Source organism: Onychomys torridus, chromosome 12 (genome assembly GCF_903995425.1).
Source record: "Onychomys torridus chromosome 12, mOncTor1.1, whole genome shotgun sequence".
NCBI lineage: Eukaryota > Metazoa > Chordata > Mammalia > Rodentia > Cricetidae > Onychomys > Onychomys torridus.
Window position 1 is genome coordinate 69,637,326 of NC_050454.1, and position 11,345 is coordinate 69,648,670.

The 11,345-nt window shown below is 50.8% G+C and overlaps 1 protein-coding gene across 1 annotated transcript in view; it reads right to left on the bottom strand.

The window, feature by feature from the left end:
- The window catches only part of Rcan1 (regulator of calcineurin 1), an 85,567-nt gene extending 74,871 nt beyond the window's left edge, over positions 1-10,696 (bottom strand). The window contains exon 1 of the mRNA XM_036204045.1: positions 10,337-10,696. Coding sequence (XP_036059938.1) covers positions 10,337-10,582 — 246 coding nt within the window. The 5' untranslated portion in view covers positions 10,583-10,696. The remainder of the gene's footprint in view (positions 1-10,336) is intronic.
- Positions 10,697-11,345: the final 649 nt, after the last annotated feature.

The following is an 11,345-nucleotide window of genomic DNA, read 5'->3' on the forward strand; positions in this document are numbered from 1 at the left end:
CTCCCAGTGCCCTCCCTGTTGCCTGGGTTCTCTGAGCTCATTCATGTGGAATAGGAAAGGAGAAGTCTCTATGGACCCAGAATTGACGAAAGCTGCCCACCCTAGCAGGCTGACAATGGAGAGTTGCATTCAGTTCCAGATCTGTCCACATCTGGGGAACACTCTTGAGCCCATACCATTACTCACCGGGGTCTCAGTTATTCACCAGACAAATGCAAGGTGGGGTTCACAGGCCACCTCTTCCCATGGGTTTTGAGAGCGCCAGAATCAAACCTCCAGGAACTGTGAGATTCTACGATGCCTACTATTTTTATAAAGAGAAGTCACCTTTGTCTTGAAAATGAGCAAATAACAGTATCTCCCTTAGAAGGTCATAAGAAAGACTGGAAAGGGTGCCACTCATACAGAGTTGGTACAAGTAATAAAATGCTAAATCGATGTACTTAAAGTTAGTTTTGGAATTACTGATTTTATAATTTACCATCCCAAATGGAAAGGTGTGTTACTGAAAATACCCCTAGCCCAGAGTGGTGGCATGCACCTGCAGTCTCATTACTTAGAAGGCTGAAGCTAGGGGGTTGTCCAGGGCCAGGAATTCCAGGGGCAGTCTGGCCAACATAGTGAGACTTCATCTCTCTCTCTCTCTCTCTCTCTCTCTCTCTCTCTCTCTCTCTCTCTCTCTCTCACACACACACACACACACACACACACACACACACACACACACACACAAAAGAGGAGGAAGAGGAAGAGGAGGAAGAGAAGAAGGAGGAGGAGGAGGAGGAGGAGGAGGAGGAGGAGGAGAACTAATTTCCACAGGCAGTAAGCATATGTCAGGTGGATGGATAGCTACTAGCCATCCTCTCGATAAGGTAAACCCACCGTGACATTTGGAAAACTCTCCACTGTCAGACTTTAAACAAATGTCATTCTAGTGTTTTGGAAAATCTTCAGACAGTAGCTGGACCATTTAATGAGCAGGGCTGGGGATCACTTAAATCCTCACTGGTGCAAGATCATCAGATTGATTTTACATGAATTTCCAAAATCAATTAAAGACACAAAGTTTAAGTGTCTGAGATCCTTCCTTTAGCCACAAACTAACAGTATGCTAGGGGAGTGGATGGAGGGCTGGGGAGTGGATGGAGGGCTGGGGAGTGGATGGAAGGCTGGGGAGTGGATGGAGGGCTGGGGAGTGGATGGAGGGCTGGGGAGTGGATGGAGGGCTGGGGAGTGGATGGAGGGCTGGGGAGTGGATGGAGGGCTGGGGAGTGGATGGAGGGCTGGGGAGTGGATGGAGGGCTGGGGAGTGGGTAGATAGTATGCACTGGAGACAACTCATTTTGAGCAAATTCTAACTGGGGGAAGTCTGACTGAACCCCTGGGTTTGGGAGCAGGAAGTAAGGGGCAGGTAGACTATACCCCACAGGGAGAATACTACACTGTAGTTCTGGAGCTAGAAATGACCTCAGAGACTCCAGTCTAACCTGCTCAATCGATAGGAAGTGGACAAGGTTCAGACAAGAAGGTAATTTGCCTAACAACATAGTTCATCATTTCATGGCATGAACAATACCCAAAATTCACTTTCATGTCTTCTCTCTGGCCTGTGATTTGAAAGGGGAGATGTTCACTGTCTGGGGCAATGGGCCTTCTAAAAATGTACTCTCCTAGACTTCAGGTAGAGATGGGCTCCCATGGCTAGTTTTGAACTGTGTAATTCTCAGAATGTGAGTGGTAGCCAACAACATCTGTTGAATGAATGCACAAATGGGTGGATGAGTGAGATGCTGGACCCATGTCTGCCTAGCTCCAGTGTCCAGGCACTAGTCAGCTTGAACAGATGACCAGCATCAGGGCTGCCACTGCACCTGACCTATTTGGGACTGCCCAACAGCATCTGCTCAGTGTAAGGGCACAGCCAAGGGAGTGAGAGTTGTAACCTGTCGATCTGTACCCATGCACAAAAACAGGTCCTTCACAAACTCCCTGGGAGTTCAAGAAGATGTACATGACGTGTGCAACGTCCGTGGGGAACCTCCGTGTGCATTACTGCCCCACGGTGAGAGGGTGAGCGGCAAGGCCTTCGGAGTGAGTGAAAGCTGGGTGAGTCGGGACCAACACTTCCAGACAGGTAACCTGGGATGAGAGTCACTGAACCAACCACCTGAGCAATGGGGTGATGACGGCAGTGTCTACTTTACAAGGGTCTGAGGAAGGGAAACAATGTGCACCGTGCAAACAGGTGTTAATAAAGCACTCATTGCAAAGATTAACCAGAAATGCAAAGGCGGGTAAGTAGGCACCAACTGTTTTGGTCCCTTCCTCCTCTCTGAAGACCTAACACCAGCATGGCTGGACTGGAAGATGAGGGAGATGAAAGTTATTAATCCAGGGTCCAACGGCAGAGCCTGCATTTGTACCTCCAAGTCCTCATAAAAGGCCACAGAAGAGCTAGCTCGCTGTCCTCACACACCAGGAAAGACCCTCTCAGGACACAGTGAGAAGGCGCCACCTGCAGGCCAAGGAGAGAAACTCCACCCTGGTCCCAGACGCAGAGCCTCCTAGCTGTGAGAACATCAGTCTGTCAGTGGTATTTGGGAAGGCAGACTAACGCCATGATAAAGTAAGGAAAGCTACTAGTTGTTATCTTGAGTGGAAAAAAACTCCAAAATTAGCTCTCTAAATTAAATAACATTTTTGTCTTCTAATTCTAAATTCAGGCCAACCTCAAATACCTGTCTCTACTGGGTTAATTACGATTGCGGTGGGAATTTCATACCTCGCCAGGCAAAATTAGCAGCAAAAGGCGAAGGTCCGGGGCCTCCCAAGCCGGACGGGGGCAGCTGCTCCCATTCAAGTCAACCAGGCCTGACCATTCATCCTCTGCGGTGAGCCAGGGCGCCATGGTTGCCAACGGGTTCAGTTTCCCAACTCCTTTCAGAAACTCCCTAACAGCTTTTGATTATCTGGAGCTCACCAACTAGCAGTTTATGAAGTGCAGAGGCTAAAAGTGCATCCTTTCATGAAGCTGAACTTCCAAAGAAAACAAAACAGAATGAGAAACCCTTAGTAAACACCTGTGCTTGAACTCGGGGCCTGAAGCATGGCAAGTGAAAGCTCTACATACTGAGCTCTATCTCAAGCCTGTTTTAGTAAACATCTCTAAACATTAGTAGCTCCACAGAAGCCTAAGGGCTTTATAAGGAAAAAAGCAAAAACAAAATAAAACCAACAACCCAACAGGTGTGATGGTATGCACCCACAGTCCCAGCAATTGGGAGTTCAAGTTCACTCTCAGCCCATGTGTGTACTTCCTGAGGCCTGTCTAGAAGAAAATAGCCAGGATAACAAAGGTGTCACTGTGATGCTGCTAGGTGGCCCGTCTTTGGTCCTAGTGACCCATCTCCCAGCACAACTGCTTTGTATTATGGTACCCATACACATCACCTTTATTTAAGGGCCAGGAATACTAAAATTTGGGAACTAGTGGGCAAATTCTACAGCAAGCCTGCATTTGTACCTCACTCCTGGAAGAACAGCCCAGCAATGGCTCCCACTCTGAGACTCAGTTAGGGAGGGAGGGTGGGTCCCATCCATCTTTACGTTCTCTGGCTCTGAGGGAAGCCAGCAGCTGTGTGGAGAGACCCAAGGACAAGGAACACAGGACACCCCCAGTCTTTAGTCATCAAAGGGCCGAGGAGCTCCCAGTAACAGCCCACAAAAGCCTCCCTTAGCCAGTCTTCATGTGAGACACACATGAGGCCTGGCAGTAGCTCTGTGCCATGCTCAGCCCCTCCTGGATCCCACAGCCACGCGTTTGCTCACCAGAGTGTCCCGTGGGTTTGTTACACAGCAGTTGAAAACGGGTACAATAACTCACACTGGACCTTCTCTAGAGCCAAGTCACCCACTCTCGCCCCTCCAACTACTATTAGCACCCCCATTTCACAGGCAGGGAGACTAGGACACAGGTTGGGTGAACGGACAGACTGGAAGAAGGCCTAGGTTCTTAAGCACTATGCAACACTGCCTCCTTGTGGACAGGCCACGCCAGGATTTCTGGAGACCCAGTTTTAGACAACAGAAAGACAAGCCTTAGGCAGGGATGCTCCTAGCTTGGATAGTCTCCTGAGGCTACATTTTGATCCATTCGGTTTCCCCAGAGATACTGTGATGTGATGGCTCGTCTTGGTTGTCAACTTGACTCCATCTGGAATTAACTAAACCCCAGCAGCTGCTTGCGAGGAATTTGTCTTGGTTGGATTATTTGAGGTGGGAGACTTACCCTCAATCTGGATCATTTGAGGTAGAAAGATCCACCGTAAATCTAGGCCCCGCCTTCTGGTGGCAGCCCTCTGAAGGGCCTGGAAGAAAGAAGCTTGAGCTTCCTGCCCACTTGCCCTCTTGCTCACGGGCAGGCTCCTCTCTCCTGACCCCCTGTTCACCGGTGTTAGAACCCACTTCTTCAGAATGCCAATGTGGACTGAAAACCAGCAGCTTTCTAGGACCCCAGCACCAGACCAGAACTGCCGAGACGTCCAGTCTCAGCCACTGAAACTACTAGATCCTAGGCCTTTCTGTCAGGAGACAACTATTGTTGGCTTAGTTGGACCACAACCTGTGGGTCATTCTAATAATCGTGTTTGCGTGCATGTGTGTGTGCATGCGTGCGTGTTCACTCTATTAGTTCTGTTCCTTGGAGAATCCTGTACAGATACATAGGAAGCAGTTTTGCCATCTACTGCTATGGGGAAACCCGCTACTGCTTCCAGAACACAGCAGAATTGTTCCTTGTCTCATTAGTATTTACAGAATCTGCTGGTTCTGACGGTCGTTAGTATTTACAGAATCTGCTGGTTCTGATGGTCGTTAGTATTTACAGAATCTGCTGGTTCTGACGGTCGTTAGTATTTACAGAATCTGCTGGTTCTGACGGTCATTAGTATTTACAAAGGGAACTCCCCCCACCCCCAGCTCTGAAAATGGGTCCTAATGACTGTGCAGGACACATGTATAACCAAGGGGTCTATTCAACACAACACAACACACACACACACACACACACACACACACACACACACACACACACACACACACACACACACACACACACACACACACCACTGTACAGGAGCCAAGCAAACCTGCTCTTCACTGATTGGTACTGAAGAGAGGATGTGTTTTCTGGTCACAGTTCCTAAAGGGGATAAACAAAGAGACAAAAGGCACAGCCTGGAATGTAAACTCAGAGTCAGCAGCCTCCCGTCCCTTGCTCTATCACGAAGCCTATTTTTCTGTCACCTTATGTAACTGTCCTGAGGACTGGAGAGTCTGCAGTTGTGGGCAAAGCAACAGTTACAGCTTCTTCAATGAAGAAAGCTGCAAGCTTTGGTGGTGGACAGACTTGTGGGGTGGTAGAGGGACCAAACATTTAAAGAGGAAAACAAAGTGTGCCTATAAAAAGCATCCTATCTGTGAACAGTCAGACATTCTAACATCAAGGAAATAGTGGGTAAATCCATGCACCTAACCTTTCAACCATCAAATTACCATGGAATGTGGACTTGCCTACAAGTCCATGGTCTGCCCTTGGGGACCACACATACGGGTAAAAGGAAGGAAGGCAGCCCTTCCCTAGAGTAAACTGAGGCTCTGAGACCACTTCCCAAGGACACAGGCCCTCCTGCTGATAGCCAGTAACCCTGCTTAAGCCTCAGAGTCACACAAACTGGCCAGAAAGGGAGCCTCACAGGTCAGAGAACCCGACCTCCATGATGGACTAGAAGAAATCAAGGCGCAGGCAGGCTGGGAATCTGCTTAGACAGGATCCAGTTACCAATTTTTCAGTGTTCTCTTTCAATTCTGCATTGCCTCTTTCTTTCTCCCAGCCAGCCCTTCTCCCCAGAGGCTTTCACACTGTAGCTCATGCTGGACCACAGCTCACTTCGTAGTCTAGGTCTCAAACAGAAGACAACCCTCCTGCTTCAGCTCCTTTGTACAAGCAGGAGCTACCACACCTGGCTAAGACCAACCCCTCCTAGATGCATGGGAGGCACTGCTTCAGACTTGACTAAGAGAGTCCCACGGGCCGTTCCCAGCTCCCACGCCTGAGAACAGAAGTAGTGTGGCGCCTGTAGGACAAGGGAATTTCTCAAACCTCCCTTGAGATTCGGGGTGGGGGGGGGGGTGGGGGTGGAGGAGGGGTGGCGAGGTGGCTCAGCAGGTAAACGCTTGTTACAAGCAAGCCTGATGATCTGACTTTGAGCCCCAGGACCCACATCTCATCCCAGGGCTCCTACAAGGGGTGAGAGGCGGAGGTGGGAAGCACACAGCTTCCAGGGCAGGGGCAGAGCCTGCAGTCTGCTGAGCCTCAGAAACATGACTCTGCTTCAAAAACAAGATGGAAGGAGTGAACAGGTTCCCACAAGTTGTCCTGACCTCCCATGCATGTTCCCCCCAAACCCCATCTCTCTCTCTCTCTCTCTCTCTCTCTCTCTCTCTCTCTCACACACACACACACACACACACACACACACACACACACACACTTTTTACAGAGTCTAAGTAAGGTCAGTTGTAATCTCCTTGCTTGGGAGAGGGCATGTATGTAAGGAATTTAGTACCCTTAAGATACTTTTATGCAGATCAGAGTATATGTTATTAAAAGAAAACTATCTATCACGAGTCATAATCGTTTTTTAAAGAAATGTGTTTTCAGCAGAAGCAAGCAGATTCTGTATGATTTCCAGACACAGCCTTCGGGCAAAGCTCCATCCGTCACATACACATTCGCGCTTGAGATGAGCAGGGCTAGTGCATGTTACCCTACTGTCTTGAGCTCTGTCCGAAGACGCCAAATGGGAACTCTGAAACTGCCCGTCAGCTTGGTGACGACTAGGCAAAGGGAACCAACTAACCAGTGCCAACAGCCCAAAGCACAGGTAATCACTGGTTCAAAGCACAGCTTTGCTTTCTAAGCAGAAGAGCTAGTAAAAAGGAGTATGCCAGGCAAATCTCTGCCCAAGTAGAAAATAACCTTATTTTTAATATAGGTTTCCACTCACTGGTAACAGTATGACTCATTCTAGTGAGATTACTTTACATTAATGATGACAGTGTTTTATGTAGACATTTAAGTAACATATTCTACTAAAAGCAAATCTGACTCACATATTAATAGTTACAAAAGTTTCAGAAATTCTCAAACACACGAGCAATTCAGTTTCTTATTTCCTTTAAGACTAAGGGTATGGAATCAGGGGAGTCACAGGTACTGAGTGTTCTGCAGGCGATCACCCCCCAGGTGGCCCTGCAGTACTAGAAAGGTGGAAGCCAGCTCCAGCGATGTGCATCAGCTCTGCAGTCAGTAGTAACCTGCTCCAGAGTAGACACATCTTCCATCTACCACCCGAAGGTGACCCACAGACGGCAGGCTGCAACCCCAGAGCCAGACTTTCTCACTAGGTAACTGGGAACCAGTCCGCTTTCTGGAAGGCCTACCAGTGACCTGCCAGGCTGTCTTCCTGCACAGCTGTTTGCCCTGCGGACTGGCACCCTTAGCCCAGTGGATTAATGATGTCTGCGTCACTTTAACCCGCAGGACCCATGAACTGGCAACTCATCAGTGCTTAACGCTCCCCACCCGGCTCCTTCTGAAGATCCAGACCTCAAGGTGGAAAGGAAGGAGAGGACCAGCCAGGCTCTGTGTCTTCAACACCATACCTCTGCATTAAGCAGACTCTGTCCCAGCAACCCTGACAATGACCACAGCCTATCCCTACCTGGCCCGCCTCTCCACTTCCTCTCCTGCCCACCCACCTTTCCTCCCTATAGGCTAGTTTCCTCCCAACTTCCAAGTCAGAGTTATAGCCCTCTGGGGACTCTTCCCTGGTTGCTCTTCAGACCTCCCTACCATGGCAACCTGCCCTTCAACACTCACTTGGACTCCTTCCAGCCTTTACCTCTAGCATACCCTGGCATCACACATCAGCATTGCTAGTCCTTTTGCATGGATTCCAGACACAAAATTCCCCTCAACGAGCTTCTTTTTGTTAGCCCTGTCCCCCTGTGCAGGGGCCATCCTGGGCTACTTGATCTGATGCCTCAGTGAGTACCTCTGCACCCACGCTGTCAGAGCCCTTCTCTGGACCCTGGAAGGCAGACCCTACCATTGCATCTGCCCTGGGCTCCCGTGGATCTGGGATGCCAGGGTTAGGCTCCTTCCTTCCCTGCAGGCGTTAGTTAGCACTTCAACTCCACACCTTAAGACCTAGAGCGCCTGCCCTGCCAGGCAGCTCCTCACAGGGGATCCAGCCATGCTGCTTCCTTTCTTAGATCTAGCTTCTGGCTGCCGATCACGGCCAATGGTCTGGACTCCTCTTGTGGGGCTCCTGAGGCTAGCCCAGTTAGCCAGTTCTTTGGTCCAACGTCTTGAGCCACCGATGTGCAACCCTGTAAGCACCTGGCTGCCACTCAGCCCGCCACCTGTCACTACTACCTGTTTCTGTTTCACATTCTACCTTGTACCCACCACTCCTGTCAGCCTTCTGTGCCCACAGGTTCCACATGTACAGATCTGGGCAATCTGGAATCAACTTTTTTTTTTTTTCTTCATAAAAACTGCACCACCAAGAACAAGCACAGACCTTCCCTTCTTGCCATTATTTAAACAAAAACAAAAACCAGTCTAACATCTATTTATGTAGCATTTACAACCTATTGGGAATCATACGTAACCTAAAGAGTTAAAGCACCTGGGATGATATGCATCCACTATTTGCAAGCATCATGCTATTTTACATCGGAAACTTTGCCATGCATGGACTTTAGTATCAGAGGGGTGTCCCAGAACCGAGAATCCGTCACGGATACAGAGGAATGTCTGTTCATCTCCACACTCCGGAATCCAAGCCCCATGAAAGCAACAAGCTTGTCAAGTTCACCACCCTTTCCTCTGAGCCTGGAACCGCTTCTGGAAACCAGCATCAGCCATTAGCAAGAACCACCTTATCGTTCCAGAGAGTGTCCCTGCCCATTGAACGCACGGTGGCCAGCTCCTTCCTTCCTCAGACCTCTACGCCCTGAGCCGCCCTCCTTCCTATAGCGCGCCACCTTCTGCTAAGTCTGATATTTACCTTTTCTGTCTCCCTCAATCAAACATGTCAGCAAAGCTTTCAGCGCTTGGCGCTGGGTCCATATGTCAATGAACTGTAGCTGAAGGTCGCTGCCAAGAGAAACACCGCTGTGTCCTGGTTATTTATAATTTATATGCCCATTTACTTTCAGAAAGGATTTACAACGACTGTGTAAGCTTCCGGACATCCTGTGCAGAGCAACAATTGTCACAGTTCAGGGGCTCCCGCATCTCTCTCAGCAGGCTTAGCTTTGGCCAGCCCTTCAAACCTCTTTTAGGAATCCCAGGCTCTCTTTTCCTCAAACAAGATGCAAACCTCTTTTAGGGATCCCAGGCTCTCTCTTTTCCTCAAACAAGATCAGTTCACCACGAGGCGGACTTACTTGCTTGGGTGCCTGGTAATTCACACAATTTGTGGAAATATCCCCAAACAGCATTGTCTAAGGATGGCTACTAATTTCGACATTTAGTAAGATTCTGTTGTGATCTGCTGTTTGGGGATCTGAGGATACAGCAGAGAATAAAATTGCAATTTTGCCTTCAGGGCTAACATGCAAGTGCTGGACCTCAGAATGAATTATCATCTGAAGTGGCCAAGGGAGCGATACCTTGTCCCTGGGGGTTCAGCCCCTGCCCTGAATCTACTCGGTAGGGGACGGGTTCACCTCATTCATTGGGAGGAAGGAGGAAACAGACGTGACTCACTGTTCATAAATAGGACTAGCGCTCTGCATTCTCAATCTGCACTGTTGGAAGAAAAGCCGGTGTTTGGGTGAGGAGCCTGGTTGCTCATTATCGTGCGGTTGATTGGTCAGTTTTGGTAGAATGGTGTTAGGGGGTAGGGGACCCTTTCCTAAGCCTTTAGGATATTTAGGTCCTTATATAAAGGAATGCCATGCCACCATCAGGGACACTCAGTACGCTGGTACTTGTTCCTTCCCCTCCTTAATCCGCACGATTTTGACACTCTGGGAAGGAGAGGGGGCCGGTAAGAGTAACCAACCGTGGCAGCGGAGAGGAGGAATTGATTTCAGATATTCAGTGATCCCGCAGAACACGCTCTGGACCATGTAGGCGGTGCAGAAGGAAGCCCGCCTTCAGAGCCAGCGACCCCGGGAGCAGGGTTGCGGCCCGTCCCCGCCCCGGCCGCGCCCCGCAACAAGTGTCCGCCCTCCGCCCCGACGGCCGCACGGTCCTCACCCGGCACAGGCCGTCCACGAACACGCGCGGGTCCAGGTGGCAGGCGATGGTGGCGCTGGGCAGGTCCTGCAGATCCACCTCCTCCATCTCGCAGTCGATGAAGCTCCAGTCGCCGCCGCCCTCGTCCGCCTGGGCAGCCGCGGAGAAGGGCGCGAAGGGCCTCAGAGTCACCCTGGAGGGCGCCCGCGCCTCGACCGCCTCCGCCGCCTCCCCGAGCCGCCGCGGCCCCGCCACGCCGTCCTCCATGCCCGGCGCGCGCTCCTTCGCTCCGCTCCGCGCCGCGCCGCCGCTGCCGCCGCTGCCGGCTCCCGCTTCACCCTCTCGGGGTCACCGCGGCGCCGGGACGCCGGCTTCCAGCGCCCGCCCCGCCCGCCTCCGCCCCGCGCGGGAGGGGCAGTCAGCCTGCGCCCGCCGCCTTCGAGGTGCAGATCCCGCGGAGTCCCACAGCGGTCCCTTTAAGGTCGGCTCGCTCGGGTCATTGAGTCCCGCCCTGCCTACAGAGACGGCCAATAACAGAACAGGGTTTTGTCACGTGAGGCCCGTCCCGCCGCCCTAAGCATGAAGCCTCAGAGCGGCCATATTTGCTAGGGGCAGAGGCCTCTTGCCAGTTCGGCTTCTCTGACAGCTGGCCGTGCCTGTTGAAGGACCCTAGCCCGGTGTTAGCCCACGGACCGGACCGTAACCCAGGAGGCAGCGCTTCGGCGGCTCCCACGCGGCGACGTTTGGAAACATACCAGCCAACTTTGGAGGACTTAAAGGAATCTAGTTAGAGGCTCTGTTGGGTTCAGTGGCCATTAACAGCTTTTCGATACTTGGTGTGCATTGCCACGGAATCACAAGGTTTGAATAACGCCACGATAACATGCCTTACGTTTGTATTTCAACCTATTAGTCCTATCACTGCCCAATTTTCAGATCATTAGAAGCATTGTTAGTACACAAAATAATGGGGTTCAAGAGTGCATTTTCATACATATACCGTGTATATGTGTATACTCGGACATCGTTG